Raw genomic sequence first — 20,799 nt, 5'->3', positions numbered from 1 at the left:
AATGGGGGGTCATGGGCTAAGTGCAGGTCGGTGGGACTAGGTGAGAGTAAAAGTTCTGCACGGACAAGAAGGGCCGAGATGGCCTGTTTCCGTGTGGTAATTGATATATGGTTATTTAGATGTTTTTCCCCCACAATCTTCTGTTCTTCTGAGTAGCAATTACCCCATTTTTTTGTCCCCGCATTACAGTCAACTTGGTGACGATTGTGATCCTGTGCCGATGGAAGTGTGGTCTCTCCAAGTGCATCACTCGCTATCTAGAGGGAATGGCCGCGTCGGATTTCCTGGTCGTTGTCACCGATCCGTTTTTGATTTGGACTATCAGGATACATTTCCCTTATAACTTTCTGAGCGTAACTCCCGTGTGCACTTCCCTTTATTGCCTGCTGTTTTCAAGCACAGTGGTCTCTGTTTGGCTGACGGTCGCCTTCACATTCGACCGATTGGTGGCCATTTCTTGTGAGAAGCTGAGAACAAAATATTGCACCGACAAAACGGCGGCTGTTGTTATAACGACAGTGAGTTTGTTGGGCTGTTTGGGATGTGTACCCCGATGGTTTATGTATGAAAACGTCTCGGAGCTTAATAAACTTCTCTGGCACTATGTAAGGAGAAGCAAATTCTATACTTCGCCAGCATGGGTCGTGTATGATCTCATTCATCGTACGTTAACTCCTTGTCCTCCCTTCTTTCTGATCCTGCTGTTCAATGTAGCTATAGTCAGACGGATGGTTGCAGTCAGCAGAGTGCGCAGCGGGCTTCGGGAAGAGAAGGCAAAAGACCCCGAACTAGAGAACCGCAGGAATTCAATCGTTCTGCCCTTCAGCATCACGGGAAGTTTTATTTTGCTTTGGGTTACACAGGTTGTCTTTTAGTTCGTTAAGGGAATTGCAACGTTATCAATGGAAAACACTTCCACCGACTCTTACTACATAGCGGAAGTCACAGCGGCCATATTACAGCTAGTCAGTACCTGCAGCAATACATGCATTTATGTGTTCTCTCAGAGAAACTTCAGGGAAGAGTTGAAGAACGCAGGGAAATTTCCATTCGGCAAAATTATTACATATTTTCTTTCAAGAAAACCGTAGAGCCTTGTTTTCCATCTCTTCCATATCATAAGATATGGGAGCACAATTAGTCCATTTGGCGCATCGAGTCTTCTCCGCCATTTCATCATGGTTGATCCAATTTTCCTAATTTTTTTCCTAGCACCAATCTCCTCCTTCTCCCATTATCCTTCTTGCCCTGACCAATCAAGTATCAATCAACCTTTTCCTTAAATATACATAAAGACTTGAACTCCAGGGCTGCCTGGTGGCAAAGAATCCCATAAGTTTACCGTTCTCTGGCTAAAGAAATACCACCTAATTTCCGTTCTAAAAGGTCGCTTCTCTATCCTGAGGCTGTGTCCTCTGGTCTTGGGGTTTCTCACCTAGAAGACATCCTCTCGGCTTCCACACCATCAAGACCTTTCACCGTTCAATGGGTTTCATTTAGTTCACACCCCATTTTCCCCGTTTTCTGTACTTTATTCGGTACTTTATAAAGGCGAATGGGTTTGTGTGTTGTTTGGTCACGGTTGTGTAAATGGAGTGCTCGTGTTACCATGTAATATCTTTAAATGTTTAAACATGTGGACAAACAAGCAAACAAACAAACAAACCATGGAAACGAATGTACAAGCAAGTAATAAATCAATCACGAACAATCAATTACATAACCCAATTCAGTAGTCTCTTCACTGCAATTTGGTTTATAGTAGGAGTTCCCAACCTTTTGTATCGCATGGAGCCCTAGTACTAACCAAGGATCCCTGGACCGTAGGTTGGGAAACCTTGGTTTAGATCTATTCAGTTAATGCTTGCCGCACAAGTAGGTGTGGTGGTGTCACGAGTTCCTTTCATATTCCTCGCCCGCCCAAGCCTTCGGCCGTCATCCCTTTAACAGATCCTGGTAAGGTCAACAGTCTTAGAATCTTCTCCGCACAAAACAATGATGTGTCCAAGCATTACACAATGGTCCATGAGCAACGCCGCTTCGATTCTGCTGTATGGTAGGTCGTGAGACAATTCTGCAGGATATTTAAACGGATATATTCCATACCTTTAACATCTCCTTGAAGTGAGAGTGAGTACGGTTCAATGTTCCCTGTTGCTCTTCGTAGTTCATGAAAGCAGGGAAGCGGGGCATTTATATTCAATATTTCGGTACAAATTAATGAAATTGTGTTTCTGCCGCTTCGAGCACATAGATTTCAAAACTGTTAGGTTGTTATGCAATATAGATATATTTACTTACTTCGAGAAAAAACAAACTCGGATCTCAAAACTGAGCTGCCTTCCCGATAGACCAGCTAAAAGGCTTCTGGAGTAAACCCGGAGGAACATCCAAAACTGGAATGCTGAGGTTATGTTCAGTTCAACCCTGACTGTTAACATCTGCGAAGCCGCTGGTGCCAAACTGTATCGTTCTTTTTTTTTTTTTTTTTTCCGTTCCTTTGGATTTGTCACTTGCGTGGAAAGGGGTCCCTACTGTATGGACAACAGCTTGCTCTTCATGTTGTATTGCCATGACTTGTGAGTCGACGGATGGCGCTATGTCACAGCTCGGACACAATATCCATGGTCAACCCCAATCATTGGAGGACCTGCAACTTACTTACTTCAGTAATATTTTGGGTTCGTCTTACCCGAATGTTCTCGTTTACTGTGTGTTCTTTGTGTTACTGTCCTGAATGGAAATCACCATATTTCGCTGCAGGATAAAATACCGAGGGCTCTTTAGGGGCCAAATGGCTGTCCGGACTATATTTAGCCATATTGATGCATTCAGTCATTTCAGTAACACGTATTCTAAATCACGCTTGTTTTGAATTTTTGTCCTTTTTTTTGTGTTGCTCTCTGGATGCAAACTTTAGTTTTCGCTGCAAGTTAAATTTCTGGAAAATCATTAGCGGCGTAATCGTAACATATTTTTGTCGTTCATAAAACAATATTAAAATCCCCCCCTCCCCACACCTACAGAATACATTGCGCATTGCATTTAATGTCAGAACAATGTGCGTAAATAAAGCTCACAGAGCAAGCAAGAGGAGAATATGTGTACCAAAGGTCGTGGATGGTGTTCTCTTTTCACTGCAAATTCGTACCTGATGGGGACAACGCCCACAAACGGCTGGAGAAGCTCAGCAGGCCAGGTTTCTATAGATGCTGCCTGACCTGCTGAGTTCCTTCAGCATTTTGTGTGCGTTTCTAGAATTTCCAGCATCTGCAGATTTTCTCTTGCTGATAGGGACAGGTTCCTCTTTCTGGGAATTAATTTCGCTTTTGGTTAAAACTTCCTCCGTCTGTTATGACACCCAGCTACTTTTGCAGAAGTCATTACATTCTTCTTTTCTTCATTATGTTGTTTCCTATCTTAACTTATAACTGCTTTTCATTTGGATATTATCGTATAGTAAGGTATGTGAATGTACATTTATAGAGCCCTAGTATATATATATCGGTTTTCGGCTGTCCCACCTTGTTTACAATCAAATTCTAGTTCTCACTCAGATCGGGACCTTCCTCTTTGATAGAGTCACCTTTGGAACACATCTTGTCCTCTTGCTTGTTCTGTGAGCTTTATACTTGGATGTTGTTCTGACATTAAATGCAATGGACAATGTATTCTGTAGGTGTGGGGAGGGGAAGATGTTATCCTTGATGCGGATTTCCACCGTGCATTCCATCTAGCCAATGATCTGGTCTCCCACTTAATTTTATATACTGACACTGATATGATCAACCAGGTGAGTATTGTTCACCATCTCATCAGGAATATAGGGGAAGCTTCCTTTGTGAGCAGGCAATCCAAGACATCAGTTCTTGGGACAGTCTGGCTGTACCATGCTGAGAAGAGCTATCATTCAAAACATCCTTCCTTTGCCATAACCCTCTTATCAACCAGCACATGCTAGGTGCTTATCCAGGACACTGGGCTGGCATCCGTGAAGCACCACGGGAAAGCTGAACCAACCTGTGGGAACAACGGGTAGACCTTGGAACTGCAGGAAAGTTTAATTAGACTGCCAGGCTTTAGATATTTCAGAAAGGACAGGGTAAGAGGCAAAAGAGGTGGGGGCGTGGCATTACCGATTCCAGATAGTTGCATGGCTGCAGAAAAGGAGGAAGTCATAGAGTGATTAGCTACTGAATCTCTGTGGGTAGAAGTTAGAAACAGGAAGGGGTCAATAAATCTACTAGGGATTTCTATGGACCACCCAATAGTAACAATAGGTCGTCGAAGAGCAGATAGGGAGACAGATTCTGGAAAGGTGTAATAGCCATAGTCATAGTCATAGTCATACTTTATTAATCCCTGGGGAAATTGGTTTTCGTTACAGTTGTTCCATAAATAATAAATAGTAATAGAACCATAAATAGTTAAATAGTAATATGTAAATTATACCAGTAAATTATGAAATAAGTCCAGGACGAGCCTATTGGCTCAGGATGTCTGACCCTCCAAGGGAGGAGTTGTAAAGTTTGATGACCACAGGCAGGAATGACTTCCTATGACTCTCAGGGCTGCATCTCGGTGGAATGAGTCTCTGGCTGAATGTACTCCTGTGCCTACCCAGTACATTATGTAGTGGGTGGGAGACATTGACCAAGATGGCATGCAATTTAGACAGCATCCTCTTTTCAGACACCACCGTGAGAGAGTCCAGTTCCATCCCCACAACATCACTGGCCTTAAGAATGAGTTTGTTGATTCTGTTAGTGTCTGCCACCCTCCGCCTGCTGGCCCAGCATACAACAGCAAACATGATAGCACTGGCTACCACAGACTCGTAGAATATCCTCAGCATCGTCGGGCAGATGTTAAAGGACCTCAGTCTCCTCAAAAAATAGATACGGCTTCTTGTAGACAACCTCAGTGTTCTTTGACCAGTCCAGTTTATTGTCAATTAGTATCCCCAGGTATTTGTTATCCTCCACCATGTCCACACTGACCCCCTGGATGGAAACCGGGGTCACCGGTACCTTAACTCTCCTCGGGTCTACCACCAGCTCCTTAGTCTTTTTCACATTAAGCTGCAGATAATTCTGCTCACACCATGTGACAAAGTTTCCTACCATAGCCCTGTACTCAGCCTCATCTCCCTTGCTGATGCATCCAACTATGGCGGAGTCACCCGAAAACTTCTGAAGATTACGAGACACTGTGCAGTAGTTGAAGTCCGGGGTGTAAATGGTGAAGAGAAAAGGAGACAAGACATTCCCCTGTGGAGCCCTAGTGCTGCTGATCACTCTGTGAGACACACGTACTGTGGACTGCCAGTCAGGTAATCAAGAATCCATGACACTAGGGAAGCGTCCACCTGCATCTCTGTCAGTTTCTCCCCCAGCAGAGCAGGCGGATGGTGTTGAACGCACTGGAGAAGTCAAAAAACATGACCCTCGCAGTGCTTGCTGGCTTGTCCAGGTGGGCGTAGACACGGTTCAGCAGGAAGACGATGGCATCCTCAACTCCTAGTCGGGGCTGGTAGGCGAACTGGAGGGGATCTAAGTGTGGCCTGACCATAGGCCGAAGCAGCTCCAGAACAACTCTCTCCAGGATCTTCATGATGTGGGAGGTCAATGCCACCGGTCTATAGTTATTGATGCCGCTGGGGCGCGGCGTCTTCGGCACAGGGAAGAGGCAGGATGTCTTCCACAATACAGGAACGCTCCAGAGACTCAGGCTCAGGTTGAATACATGGCGAAGAAATCCACATAGCTGAGGGACACAGGCTTTGAGCACCCTGACACCATCCAGTCCTGCTGCCTTGCCTCGGTTGAGACATTTCAGCTGTCTTCTCACCTGTAGAGCTGTGAAGTCCACAGTGGTGGTTTCGTGTGGGGAAGGGGTATAGTCATGAGAGCAGGTAATAATAACAAGGTTGTTGTGGTGGGAGATTTTAATTTCCCAAATATTCATTGGCACCTCCCTAGAGCAAGGGGCTTAGATGGGGTAGAATCTGTTAGTTGTGTGCAGGAAGGTTTCCTGACACAATATCTAGATAAGTCTAGAAGAGTCGAGGTTGTACTTGATCTGGTATTGGGAAATGAACCTGGTCAGGTGTCAGGTCTCTCAGTGGAAAAACATTTTGGAGATAGTGATCACAATTCTATCTCCTTTACCATAGCATTGGACAAGGATAGGAACAGGCAAGTTAGAAAAGCGCTTAATTGGAGTAAGGGGAAATATGAGTCTATCAGGAAGGAACTTGGAAACATAAATTGGGAACAGATGTTCTCCGGGAAATGTACAGCAGAAATGTGGCAGATATTCGGGAGATGTTTACGTGGCGTTCTGCATAGGTAAGTTCGAATGAGACAGGGAAAGGATGGTAGGGTACAGGAACCGTGGTGTACAAAGGCTGTTAAAAATCTAGTCAGGAAGAAAAGCGAAACTTACGAAAGGTTCAAAATCTAGGCAATGATAGAGATCTAGAAGATTATAAGGCGCTTAAGAATGAAATTAGGAGAACCAGAAAGAGCTATGAGCAGGCCCTGGCGAGCGATATTAAATAAAACTCCAATGCAATCTACAAGTATGTGAAGAGCAAGAAGATAAGATGTGAGAGAATAGGACCAATCAAGTGTGACAGTGGAAACGTGCGTATGGTACCGGAGGAGATAGCTGAGGTATTTAATGAACACTTTGCTTCAGTATTCACTACGGAAGAGGATTTTGACGATTGTAGGGATGACTTACAGCAATTGAAAAACTTGGGCATGTCGATATTATGAAAGTGAATGTACTGGAGCTTTTGGGGGCATCAGGTTGCATCAGTCTCCGGGACCGGACGATATGTACGCAGGACTGCTGTGGGAGACGATGGAGGAGATTGCTGAGCCTCTGGGGATGATCTTTGCATTATCATTGGGGACGGGGAGGTTCTGGAGGATTGCAGGTTTGCAGATGTTGCTCCCTTATTCAAGAAAAGGGGTAGAGATAGGCCAGGAGTTTATAGACCAGTGAGTCTTACTTCAGTGGTTGGTTATTTGCTGGAACAGTTCCTGAAAGGCAGGATTTATGAACATTTGGAGAAGCATAATATTATTAGGGATAGTCAGCAGGACTTTGTCAAAGGCACGTCGTGCCTTACGTGCCTGATTGAATATTTTAGGATGTGACTAAACCCGTTGATGAAGGTAAAACAGTTGATGGAGTGTATGTGGATTTCAGCAGGACATTTGATAAGGTACTCCATGCAAGGTCTATTGAGAAAGTAAGGAGGCATGGAATCCAAGGAGACTTTGCTTTGTGGATCCAAAATTGGCTTGCCCACAGAAGACAAAGTGTGGTTGTAGATGGATTATATTCTGCATGGAGGTCGGTGACTCAGGGATCTATTCTGGGGCCCCTTCTCTTCATGATTTTTATAAATGACCTGGATGAGGAAGTGGAGGGATGGGTTAGTACATTTGCTGATGACATAAAGATTGGGGGTGTTGTCGATAGTGTGGAGGGTTGTCAGAGGTTACAGCAGGACATCGATAGGATGCAAAACAGGGCTGAGAAGTGGCAGGTGGAACTCAATCCAGATAAGTATGACGTGATTCATTTTGGTAGGTCAAATATGATGGCAGAATATTGTATTAATGATAAGCCTCTTGGCTGTGTAGAAGTTCAGAGGGATCTTTGGGTCCGAGTCCATAGGATGCTCAAAGCTGCAGCGCAGGCTAACTCTGTGATTAATAAGGTATACGGTGCATTGGCCTTCATCAACCGTGAGTTTGATGTTCAGAGCCCAGAGGTAACGTTACAGCTATAGAGGACCCTGATCAGACCCCACTTGAAGAACTATGCTAAGTTCTAGTCACCTCACTACACGAAGGATATGGAAACTATAGAAATGGTGCAGAGGAGATTTACAAGGATGTTGCCTAGATGGGAGTGCATGCCTTATGAGAATCGGTTGAATGAACTGTACAGTGCTTTCGTTTCACTATGTTCTATGTTGTAATATGCACTGTGCATTTTGTTAAGAAACTGCCCTGTCACTTTTAACCCCTTGCCTTCTTTGTTTTAGTACAACCTTCCCTCTCCATGGGAAATAGTACGTGCTCTCACCTTGCACAATCCCCTAAGGCCCCCGGGACCAAAGCTTTCAGACTAGCCTGCCTTGAATAACCCTTCCTAAGACCTTGCTGGTCCTAATCAACTTCAATTGCTTATCTTCCGAGCTAATGGAATGTATTTGGTGCTGGTAAAGTGAACACCCCCCCCCCCACCCCCAATGTCGAATTACATGGAACACAGAGTTAAACTGCAACAGAGGAACAGGCAATCTAGCTCCCTACCCGCCCCGGCCTCATGTCTTTGCTGACCATGATTCTCATCTTATTGCCGGCTCGTGGTCGCAATTCCTGCCTGTCCAAACGACTACTAAACCTTGCTGTCATATCTGTTTCGAAAACATCCCCAAACATAGCGTTTTATGCACAGAACTTGTTCAGCTTTAAAATGAACTTGCGTCGCAAGCCATCTCAGAATTCATTCCCTCAGAAATTTAACAATGTGCCCCCCAGTTTATGTGATTTCCATCCTGGCCGAATTACAGGAACCTAGCAGGGACTGGGCGATTATTTACAGAACATGAACAAGGAACTGCTGGCTCAGCCCAGGATCTCCACACAGAGCTGTGGCCTATGTTTCTGTGACGTTCTGCGCAGCAACTATCTGGATTGAAAAGTGAAGCAGAACCGACGAAGTAAAAGGGATTGCAAACTTGAGAAGTAAGAATGATGACGGGCGTAGTTTCGTCGTTCCAATAGGCACAACAAGAGATAATCTGCAACGATGAGTGAGAAGAGGGAAATCACTGGAGAGGGACGAATGGGCGAGGGAATCGCTTGAACGATCCCTCCGGAAAGCAGAAAGTTGGGGGGGGGGGCGGTCGGGGGTGATGAAAGATGTTTGGTGGTGGGTCCAGCTGGAGGCGGCAGAAATTTCGAAGAATTATGTGCTGGATGCGGAGGCCGGTGGGGTGGTAGGAGAGGACAAGAGGAACCTTATCGCTGCTATTGTGATGGGAAGATGGGGTCGGAGCAGACGTGCATGAAATGGAAGAGATGCGGTTGAAGGCAAGGTTGATGGAAGGGGTGCCCCTTTCCTTGAAAAAGGAGGACAGCTCCTGTGTTTTAGAATGAAAAACCTGTTTATTAGAGCAGATGAAGGCGAGACGGAGGAATTGAGAAAAGCGGATGGCTTTGTTACTAGTAAGGTGGGATGGAGGTGTAATCTAGGTAGCTGTTCAGATGGAACAATAGAACGTGCCTCAACACGAAAATAAAAATCTGCAGTTTCTGGAAATCCAGGGAACACACAAAAATGCTTAAAATCATCTGGCGAGGCAGCATCTATGAAAAAAAGTAAACAGCTGACATTTCGGGTTGAGAACCTTCATCATGAAAGTGCATCACCTATTGATTATGTCACATAGTAATTTCAGACTTTCATTTTGATTTCCAGATGGTGAAATGTGAAACTCGTCCCATTGGAACGCTTAGAATTTCCCGATTACAGTTGACAATGCTCCAATAATTAAACCTGCTGTCCGTCAGAGGGTTCTGTGGGGTCACAGTTGAGAATTGGGCGGTGCACCAACCACCATATGCAGAAATGGAACACTTTATGGTTATTGCTATAATCTTACGCCGACAAATGTTGTATTCTTCTTCAGGAGGGCCTCGTCCAAAGTCCCATGACTCTCTTTCCCGTTAGGACAACATCAGCTCCATTGGGAAGTATTCACATTTCCTGTCCTTTTCAGCCACTGTTGCTGGATTGTCCATGAAACCAGGTTGGGCAACGAATCCCCTTAGACTCGAACAATTGTTTGTTTGTTTGTCTGTTTTTCTATCTATCTATCCGTCTATATATCCCAACCAATAGAAAATCTGCAGATGCTGGAGATCCAAGTAACACACTCAAAATACTGGAGGAACTCAGCAGGCAAAGTAACATCTATGGAAAACAGTACAGTCGACATTCCGGACCGAAACCTTTTGGCAGAAAGGTTTTCATTGTCCCAGTAATGATTCCTGTGGTACACTATTAGTCACAGAACTCCAGTGTGAGAGGCAACTATCTACTGCAACCTTTTGACTTCTCCCGCTAAGCTTATGTTGAGTCCAATTTGGTACTTCGTCCTAAATGGCATGTTCATCCTCCCTTGCGAGATTTAATAAAGGCCTTTCAAAAGTCTATATAGTCAAAGTACACAGACTTTCCCTCTTCAACCTTGCAGGTAACATGCTTAAAAATCTGCAAGATTATTTGCATGTAACCTATCCCTGTCCAAGACATCTTCACTGTCCCTAATCATGCCTTCTCTGTCCAAATACTTATATTTCTTGCACCTTAGGTAAGTTAGGCTCTCAGGTAAATTACGTACTGCTGACGTTTAGCTCACTGGTCGATGTTTTCCAGGTTATTTCCTAGACCCTTCTTTAAAGAATGGAACAACATTAGCTATTGTCCATTCCTCCGAAATATCACCAGCCTGTGGTTGTTTTCAATAAATCTGCCGGGCCTCCTGCAATTTCTGCATTAGCTTCCCACAAAATCCGAGTCGTCAGCTTGTCCAGTGCGCAACAGTAAAAATCCTGGTTAAATTGGTTCGAAGGACGCAGATAAAACTCGGCCATAGACTTTGCCAAGACCAGCTACGAAACAAGCAGGTTTCGACAGGAGAGAATGAACCTCAGGTGTTACAGAAATGTAAAAGGGTAGTGTTACGAATCACTTACAGAGGCTCCGAACACCTCTTCTCTGGAAGAAAAATGATCTTCGTCTAAAAGACGGCTGAAGTCACGTGGTAAAGACAGATGAAGTCACGAGGTGAAAATAAAGTCACACGGGCGATCAGCCTTCGATCCAGGGCAGAAAAATCTGGCGAGCAGCTTTCGGCGGCCTATGCCCCATTATCGGCGGTGAGGTTAAGCTTAAGACGTTATCAATAGATATAATGACATTCAGGTACATACTCTATCTTCCATGTGAGCAGTGTGCTTGATTCTAACCAAGTTTATAGTTAAACTGCATTATGTACCCACCTGATAGGCAAGCCAGTACACAAATCAGGGCAGTACAATATGGAGAGAAAGCTCTCGCCCAGGGGCGAGGCTATCCCTTTTCACGCAGCTGATGAATCCAAAGCAATGTAAAAGAACGATGCAGTTTGACACTAGCGGCGTCGCAGGAGTTGCTATTCAGCGTTGAACTCAACGTACGACTGCCTTCGGGACCCCAGCTCTGGACTTTTCCTCGGGGTGCACTCCCGAATCCTTTTCCATAAGTGGGTATAGTCGAAGGCAGCGGAGGTTTGTGCTCAGAGTTTCCCATCCCCTAGAAGAGCCGCCAACGGCTTCTGATGACCGTATCGGGCCGAAGGGACAGATTTTAAGGTGCCAATAACCCGCCCTTCGCCCCTTCTCCTTCAGTAGGGACGCTTATGCAGGGTTTAGTAGCTAAGACACACGAGAAGGCCAGGAGCTTGACTTAGTTTTGAAAGACAATTTGAGGCCCACACCACTGGGAGATTTGAATAGAATTTGGGATACTAGCATACAGATAAAAATATAATTAGGCACTACGTTGAAATGAACATACTGCTGGCATGGAAAATAGAATATACACCAAAATAGTAATGTCTCTGTGGTAAGAAAATGGGACAGTGTTTCCGTTGTTCGCATTTGCGCCTTTCTGAGTTAAAACCGTTGACTTCCTTTAAGCCCTTATCGGTCTAAACCGTGCAGTCATTATGCGTTTGATTTATTTGTCATTTTGTCATTCACCCTACTTCGTTGTTTTTTTTCCATTTCCAACTGAATTTATGTTAAGTCACATCATCGGTGTAGATTTAAAAACGAACTATTCCTACTCAAGTTATCAATATGGTGTTTTCTGTATAAAAGTAGAAGTGATGACAACTTCGGCTCAATGTCTGTAAGAGAACGTCACTGACATATCAAATATCGATACCAATCTGGGCGGTATCCAAACCTTTGTGGTAACATTGCTCATTATTTACCTCCGTAACGACATCGCAGTTCACTCTTTAAGCGCACCCGCCCTTTCCATTGCACACCGCTAATGTAAATCACCTTCACCATTCTTGAATAATACCTTCAAATAAAAGAATAATACTATCATAACAATAAATTCTGGCTGCAAAGATACTGCGGTTGTGAACAGCCCATGTCTCTCAGTAACTCATCACCCACATGGCCACCTGCTGCGTTTCCTCATATTGCCTCTGAACATCCTACATTAGGCTCACTAGGGTTCCATAAATTTCACGGGTTAGGTTGATATTTGGTTAATATTGGTGAATATCCCCATTAGCCAATCTTGATAGCCATCTCAATAATTTGAGTTTAGATAGCGATCGCTGTATAAAGTGAGATTTCGGGAAAAAATGATGCTTACAGTGTGAAGTCGGTCAGGAGGGTACATCTTTGGACAAATTCTGAACATAGATTCAGCTTTCAGCTCAATTTCCCTTAATAACCATGAAACGGAACTTACGAATACAAGAGCCTATGATTTTACGTCAGAATTAGAACATTCGGCTCATGGGGTCTGCTCCGACTGACTGATTTATTACCCCGCTCAGCCCTATTACCTTGCCCGCTCGTCGTAATGCTGTACGTTCTGACTAATCAAGAACCTATCAACCTCCGCTTTAAGTATACTAAATGACCTGGCCTCCACAGCCGTCTGTAGCAACGGATTTCAGAGATTCACTGGCAAAAGAAATTCAATCTCACCTTTATTATAAATGGCTGTCACTCTAGTCTGAGTCTGTGCCCTCTGGTCCTATTATCATTTACTACTGGAAACATATTCTCTATCGAGACCATTCAATACTCGATGGGTTTCAATAAGATTCCGCCACACTCGTCTAAGTTCCGGAGAAATTACAGGCCCACAGCCATCAAACGCTCTTGATGCTATACTTTAAACCTTTCATTAACAGTGTCATTCTCTCGTGAACCTGCTCTGGATCTGTCCATTGTCAGCACATTTATTCTTAGATAAAGGGCCCACATCTGCTCGCAATACTTCTTAACCTTTAGGGAATCTTGCACTCACTTCCAAGTCCCTTACCATCTCTTAATTTTGATTATTTTCCACTTTTAAATAAATAATCTATGCCTTTATTCCTTTCAACCAAAATGTATGACCATATAATTCCTTACAGTATATTACAACTGCCACTTATTTATCTATTGTCCCAATCTTTCTAAGTTCTTCTGCATATGCCTTGCCTCCTTATCACTACTTGCCCTTCCATTCATCTATGTATCGTCTGCAGAACGTGGCCACAACGCCGTCTATTCCGTCACCCTGATCGCTGACATAGAACGTGAAAAGAAATGGTCCCAACAACAAACCCTACGGTAAACCACTAGTCACCGACAGGCAACTAGAAAAGGCCCCCTTTATACTCCGTATCTGCCTCCTGCCAGTCAATCAGTCTTTGATCCATGCTTGTATGTTTCCTGTTGTATCACGGGCTCGTATCTTGTTAATCAGTCTCGTGTGCGGCATCCTGTCAAAGCCCTCTAAAAATCGAAATAAACAATATCAACTTACCCTCCTTTAACTGTCTTCCCAGTTACTTCTTCATAGAATCCAACAGATTTCTCAGTCTTTCGGAAACCATGCTGACTTAGGCCAATGTTATCTTGTGCCTCGAAATATCCCCGACATTTTATCCTTAATAATAACCTCCAAAATATTTCCAACCAGTGAAGTCAGCCTAAATGGGATATAATTTCCTTTCTTCTGACTCCCTCCCATTTTAAGGAGTGGTGCGAAACTTGCATTATTTCAGTCCACCGGAACCTTTCCAGATGTAGTGATTCTTCAAAGATCATTACTAATGACCCCACAACCTCTTCAGCTGCTTCTTTCAGAACCCTGCGATGTAGTCCATCTAGTTTCACGTGATGTATCTATCTTCAAACATTTCAACTTCCCACGCACAATCTCCTTAGTAATAGCAATAACTCTCTCTTCTGCACGCGGCACTCGAATTTCGGGTTTACCACGAGTATTTTCCATAGTGAAGACTGGCAGAAAACATAAATTCTCACGCCTTTTTGCTCCCGATTACTAATTCCCCAGCGTCCCACAACCATTTTCGCCTTTGTTTTGCTCTTTATATATATATTTTAAAGATGTTGATACTTCCATTATATTGTTGCACTGGAAGCCGCACAGACGCAATGGTTCGAATAACCTCCTCCAGTTCCAGTAATGGTTTGAAAACTGAGTGCAAATGACCATTAGACAGGGAAGCAGAATTTGGCCTTTTGGCCCATGGAATCTCCTTACCATTTGATTACGGTTAATTTTTTATCCCTCTTAAATTCATTCTCACCATAATCTTTCATACCCTTTCTAATCAAAAACTACTCAAATTGCACTTTAACTGTACTCAATAACAGCGTTCACAGCCATCTGTGGCAATGAATTCTACAGATTCACCATTCTCTGGCAAAGAAAGTCATCCTCATGTCTGTTATAAAGGGACGTCCTTCTGTACCAAGGCTTTTTCCTCAGCTCCACAACCCCCATCTGGGTTTTCAATATTCGATAAGTTTTATTGAGTTCCCCCTCATCCTTCTAACCCGTAGCAAGTGCAGGACAAATAACATCAAACACACTTCATATGTTAACTCTTTTAATCCCTGAATCTTACCCATGAAGCTCTTTTGGACCTTCTCCAATATCAGCATATCCTTTCTTCGATAAGCCTCAAAATACTCCTGTTAATTCCAGTGTAGTTTATCCAATGTCTTATAAAACCTCTGCATTATATCCTTGCTGATACATTATTGGCTAGCTTCCGTTGATATTTTATCTTTCCTCTACATGTGGTTTCTATTTGATTTCTATTTTTTTTAAAGCTTCCCAATCCTGAAAACTTCTATTTTCTTTTGCTATATTGTATGTCCACTCATTTCCTTTTATGTTTACTTTGACATCCCTTGTCAGCCACGAATGCCTCATCCTCTCTTGAGAATGGTTCTCTATCTTTGGGATGTACCTATCCTGCGCCTTCCGAATTGCTCCAAAACTTCTCATTCATTGTTGATCTGCCGTCGTTCCTGCTGGTGTGCTTTTCCAAGCAATTTCAGCCGGCGCCTCTCTCATTCTTTTGCAATTCTTTCTACTGCTGTGAAATATACCTGACTTGATCTACTCCCTGTCAAACTTCTACATTGATCGCTGCTTCCTACGGGGCCCTTTACCTTCAGCATCAAAATCAAATTCTGTCTATTAAACAACACCCAGTCCAGGACATCGCTCCCCTATTGCTTTCTACCAGAAGCTGCTCCTATGCATTCTACACATTCCCTCTCTTTGGATTCAGCACCAACGTGATTGTCCCAAACCACCCGCATGATGAAATCCCCAATGACTATTGTAACACAGCACACGTTACTTCCCTTTGCTATCACCCGTTGTAATTTGTTTCGCACATCTGGCTAATATTTGGAGGAATGTATATAACTCCCTTTTTCTCTTGCAGTTTCTTAACTCTACCCAGAGCTATTCTGCATCTTCCGATTCAATGTCGCCTCTTTTTAAGGATTTAATTTCATTTTTTCTTTACCAACAGAGCGACACCACTCCCTCTCTCTACTGCTTGTATTTTCGGCACCTGGTGTATCTTTGGATGTTAAGCTCCCTTTGTCATCTTTTTTCTTCAGTCACGACTCAGTGATGCCCACATTGTCGTACTAATTACTCAAAAATATCATCTACATTATTCGGTATAGTAAGTGCATTCACATATAACATCCTCAATCCGGTATTCATCGCAATCTTTGATAATGCTCCATGTTACGCTATTTCACTGATTGCAATTTTCACCAACCATCTGCTTGTCTTTCATCAGTATCACTGCAACTTTCCCATCATCAGCCCTATCAGTCGATTTCCCATCCCCCGGCCAAATAGTTTTAAACGTTCACGAACAGGACTAGTGAACCTGCCTGCAAGGACACTGGTCCTCCGCAGATTGAAGTGCAACTTGTCCTATTTATATAAGTATTTATACTTTCCCCAGGGTACACCCCAGTGATTCAAAAACCTAAAAGCCTGCAACAATTCTTCAGCCACGCATTCCTCTGCCAAGTCATTCTACTCGTGCTGGCACCGGCACGTGACACAGGTAGTAATGCGCTAGGCCCTGCATTTGAGCAGTCTACCTTACTCCCTATATTCTCCTTCAGAATCTCCTCCCATTTCCAAGTTATGCCGTTTAGTTCAGTCACCCAAGTACCTGCCTTCTGACACAACTTTTTGATACTCACCCTTTAGAACGCTGGGGTTGTGATCGGCGACCACTCTGACCCTTGCTCCTGTGAGGCAAAAGACCATTGGTGTATCCTGTCTGCTCCCTTAACTATGAAATCTCCTATTTTTACTCTACTGGACTTCTCCCCTTTCTCTACTGAACATAGAGACATACTGTATGCGGTCTCTCCATGATAGATCGACCTTCTCCCCAGACGGTATCCAAAGTGGTGTACTTAGCATTGAGAGAAACGGCCATAGTGATACTCTGCACTGGCTGTCTATTCCCTTTTCTTCCCCTGACAATCACCCAGGTACCTGCCGCTTGCAAATTAGGGGTGACTATCTCCCTGTAGCTCCTACCTATTACCTCTTCATTGTCCTTCATTCATTCAGCTGCAGCTCTAGTTCGGACAGATGCAGATATCAGGGAGAGAGATGGCTTCACAAACTTCGGCACATTTCATACAAGGAACACGCCACTAAATCTGACCCCATTTTTAGCGTAGTAGCTATGTACGAAAAGAAAAAGAAAGCTACTTAGAGCCTTACTTAGAGCCTGCATCTATGCATACCCAAGCCTGATGTAGCCCAATGCTCTTGAGACAAAGTCGGTCCAACGGTCCAATCTAACAGTTCCCCACTTCTACAATGGCCACTCCTCCTATTCATTTTTTATCGAATGAAATAAAACTCACTCCCGTCGAGACTTGCAGTTTTCAGACAGTTCCCTCATTGTAAGATGTCGCTCTCTCACTTGCTACTTCAAACAAATAAAGCACCGGATTCTTTAGGTTTTGCCATAGTAATAGTGTTCCTAGAATATATCATACTTGGTGATACCTTTGATTAAAAGGAAAAGTCGGAAATAATCACTGAAGCAGTATTGCGACAAAAGCAGTGGATTGTAGGTGGGAAAAGACAAATAAAAGGAGACAACGAACACAGAATGAAAGAAGAAATAAAGAAAAAAAGAATGAAAATAAGGGTGTTAGACAGGTGGATAGACGGTTAGATCGTTAAGTAGATAGAAATCGATAGAGAGACAGAGAAACAATAGATAGATTACATTTGCAAAACTCCCAAAAACCTGTTGACTGCGTCGTTTCGTTTTGCTTTATAGATCTGTAAAAAATATTAAGCCAAAGAATCGAAGCATACTTTCACGGTGAGCATTCTGCAGGAGTCATTGTATAGTGCAGTTTCATGAGGGAAATTATGGACATATTGCTGCCAGGATAAACCAATCAGTGCCTGACTACAATGAACAGAATATGGAGTACAAGCGTGTAGTCCATGAAGCAGCAGAGCTCCCCCTGAGATCCTGCATCTCCTTATTGGAACTGCCTCAACATGTTGAGACCACCAGAAGATTTCGGAGAAAATCCATTTCCTCCTTTAACTGCATTCATCAACGGGAAAGAATTGGATATTGATAGCCAAAAGAGAGGGTTCCATCGGGAGATTATATCAACTTTTCACGAACAGTAAGCCTCCATGATTCCCTTGTACATTGGTCTTTTCCCACTAATCTCCGTCCCGGCACTTCCCTGAAAGTGGACAATATGCTACAGCTGCCCATTCACCTCCTCCTTGGTCTCCATTCAGGGCCCCCAAATTCTCTTTCCAAGTGAGGCAACACTTCACCTGCCATCTGCTCGGGTTAGTTACTGTATCTGGTTCTTCCAGTGCGGCGTGGAGGGCTGAGGAACAATACCTTATATTCTGACTCTGCAGCTCCCAAACCGATAAGACGACTATCGATGTCTCCTTCTGGTAAAAAATTGAACCTCTTCACACATTTTCTACTCCGCACTCTGGCCTCTATCTCTTCTCACCTGGCTACGCATTCCTTAGGTCCCTTCCTCCTTCTCTTTCACCAATGATCCACTTGTCTTTCTTGTCAGATTCCTTCCTTTCAAGCCATTTATCATTCTTGGCTTCCCCTATTTCCATAGAAACATAGGAATACTGGAGGAACTCAGCAGGTCAGGCAGACTCTTCGTGAGGTCTGCAGTGGATAGGGGAAGATGCCAGGATACGAAGGTAAGAGAATGAAAGGAGTACAAGCTGGAAAGTGAGAGATGAGTCCAGGTTGGTAGGATAGGGGAAATTATATGAGAAGCTGGTAGTTGATAGGTGGAAATGATAAAGGGCTGGAGAACAAGTAATCTAATAATAGAGGCGAGAGCACCACAGATAAGGGAAAAGAGAATGGACTGCGATAGTCAGGTGAGGATGAAAGAAGCGGTAAAAGGGGAGCCACTGTGGAAAATGTAAGGCGAGAGAAGGGGCAAGGGGAAAATTATCGAAAGTTAGAGAACTCGATGTTCATGTCATCAGGATGGAAGCTAGCCAGACGGAAAATTAAGTTTTGTTCCTCTAACATGATAGTGGCGTCATTGTGGAAGTAAAGGACACCATGGACCGACATGACAGAAAGAAAATGGGGATGGGAATCAGAATGGTTTATAAACAGAAAATCCTACTTGTTAAGGATGGAGTCAGATGCTCGACAAAACGGTTCCTCGTCTACGTCGAGTCTCACCGATGTAGAAGAGGTCCAATTGAGAGCACCAGTGCGCGCCATTCATAGTACACTCAGACGCATCACCTCTCTTTTCCGGACATCAGCCCTCACTGCTCTTTCCCACCGTCTTTACTGTGAAAGAGTTGATTTATCGTTATCTATCATTCAATAAGCCTTGGCATCTACCACATGATTCTCTGACACTTCTGCCATTTTCAACCGGAACCAGCCACCAAACACTTCATTACCGCCCCAAAACCCACTCCAAATCTACGTTTTCCACAGGGATGGCTCTCTCCGTGATTCCCTTGTCCATTTGGAGCTCCCTGTTATTCTCCTTGCAAGCGGAAGAAGTGCTACACCTGCCCATGCACTTCCTGTCTCATTTCAGGGCCCCAAACGGCTATTCATGGTGAAGCAAGACTTTATATTCAAGTCCATTGGTGTCGAAAGCTGTGTCCGGCGCTCCCAAAGCAACCTCCTCTACCAACAAACATAAGGAGTCAAATGTTTACTTCTTTGTAGAATATTTATGAGACGTTTTACGGACGTGAAATTAAACGAACAGACAGTAGTATGAATTCAGACAAATTAGATTAAATATAAGTCACTATGGTGTAAATATTCTACCAGTAATTTTAAGGGGAACCAAGTTATAGTGTTTATATAAAGCCTATTGTGATTGTGTTACAAGGCAAGTATCGTGGAAGGAAGCAGGGCTGTTGAAGACGTAAAGGATAGTCCTTCGCCCGCGGGAGATTGAAACCAGTCTGGAAGCGACCGTCAAAAGCTGATTGTAAAATGATTCAAACGGGAGCCAACGTTTCCCTCAGTATATGTGAAGAGACGGAAAAGTTGGCGAGGATATTTCAAGGCCTCCCACATCCTTACTTACACACACGATGTCACCATTTTACTCTTCTTAGTTTTCGGAAAGCAGCGTGTGTAACGAGATTGGGAATAGTAGCAACTGACTGGGATAGCCGCTACAACCACATTAATACATAAGCACGATCCATCGTTTGACATGCATCCATAATTGTCCCAAAATACCTGGACGTACTCTGGTCAACTGGGGAGAAAGCTACTTGCAGGAACTCGAAGAAAAGAATATGCTTTCTACCTGCCCTTAGCTTCTGTGGCGGCGAAGTAAACTCTAAAGTTAATATCAGAAAACAGTCAATGGACCTTGCGTATTCAGTGCTAATAACAAAATAAAAGAAAAGCTAAACATCAGCCTTATCATATCAATGCAATTATTTCCCGATTCATTTCAAACAATGCAACCATCAGTAATGTAGCGGTATTGCGACGTCACGTGACCATGCCAGCCACCCCCACCTCGACGCGTCCGGGTAAAATTGTCAGCCGTCCAACTTCAGAGAAGTATGCTGTGTGAAGACGCCAACATTAGAGCATGAGCAACGTCGCTTTCTTTCTAGTGGCTGGTGAGTTCTGCCATAATATTCTATCTAATTAGACTATTTCAGTATCTTCCATTCAGCACGTTAAGTTAATGTGAGAGAGATAAATCGCTGTCTGATCTGCATAGTAATTAGAAACAGTCACACCAGGTTTGTAAAAAAAAAATCAGTTGAAATGCATCAAAAAATGTTTCTGCAGAATTACATTGAAAATTCTTATATCTACCTGCATATTCTGAAATATATGTAGTAATTTGCACAGTTGTTTTTATTAGTTTTGCTTTGGATCAAGGTTGCCGTCTGTTGACTAGAATGTAAAAGACTAGCTTTCATATTTTCTGGAAAGCACAGAGCAGACCGATGAGATGAAATCCGAAGAAATGTTTACCCGTGGTAGTGCATTGTAAAACTATCACTCCATAACATATGGCACGGTGCATTTTGATAACAGAAAAAGAGTTTTATATATTTCACTCAATAAGGAAAACA

The 20,799-nt window shown here is 43.5% G+C and overlaps 1 protein-coding gene across 1 annotated transcript in view; it reads right to left on the bottom strand.

The window, feature by feature from the left end:
* The window catches only part of LOC140189991 (histone H2A type 2-B-like), a 647,138-nt gene that overhangs the window by 501,652 nt on the left and 124,687 nt on the right, over positions 1–20,799 (bottom strand). The window contains exon 2 of the mRNA XM_072246375.1: positions 8,072–8,081. Coding sequence (XP_072102476.1) covers positions 8,072–8,081 — 10 coding nt within the window. The remainder of the gene's footprint in view (positions 1–8,071; positions 8,082–20,799) is intronic.

The sequence above is a fragment of the Mobula birostris genome, chromosome 29 (genome assembly GCF_030028105.1).
Source record: "Mobula birostris isolate sMobBir1 chromosome 29, sMobBir1.hap1, whole genome shotgun sequence".
Classification (NCBI taxonomy): domain Eukaryota; kingdom Metazoa; phylum Chordata; class Chondrichthyes; order Myliobatiformes; family Myliobatidae; genus Mobula; species Mobula birostris.
The sequence above is the reverse complement of the archived record's forward strand: the minus strand, read 5'-3'. Positions and strand labels throughout refer to the sequence as shown.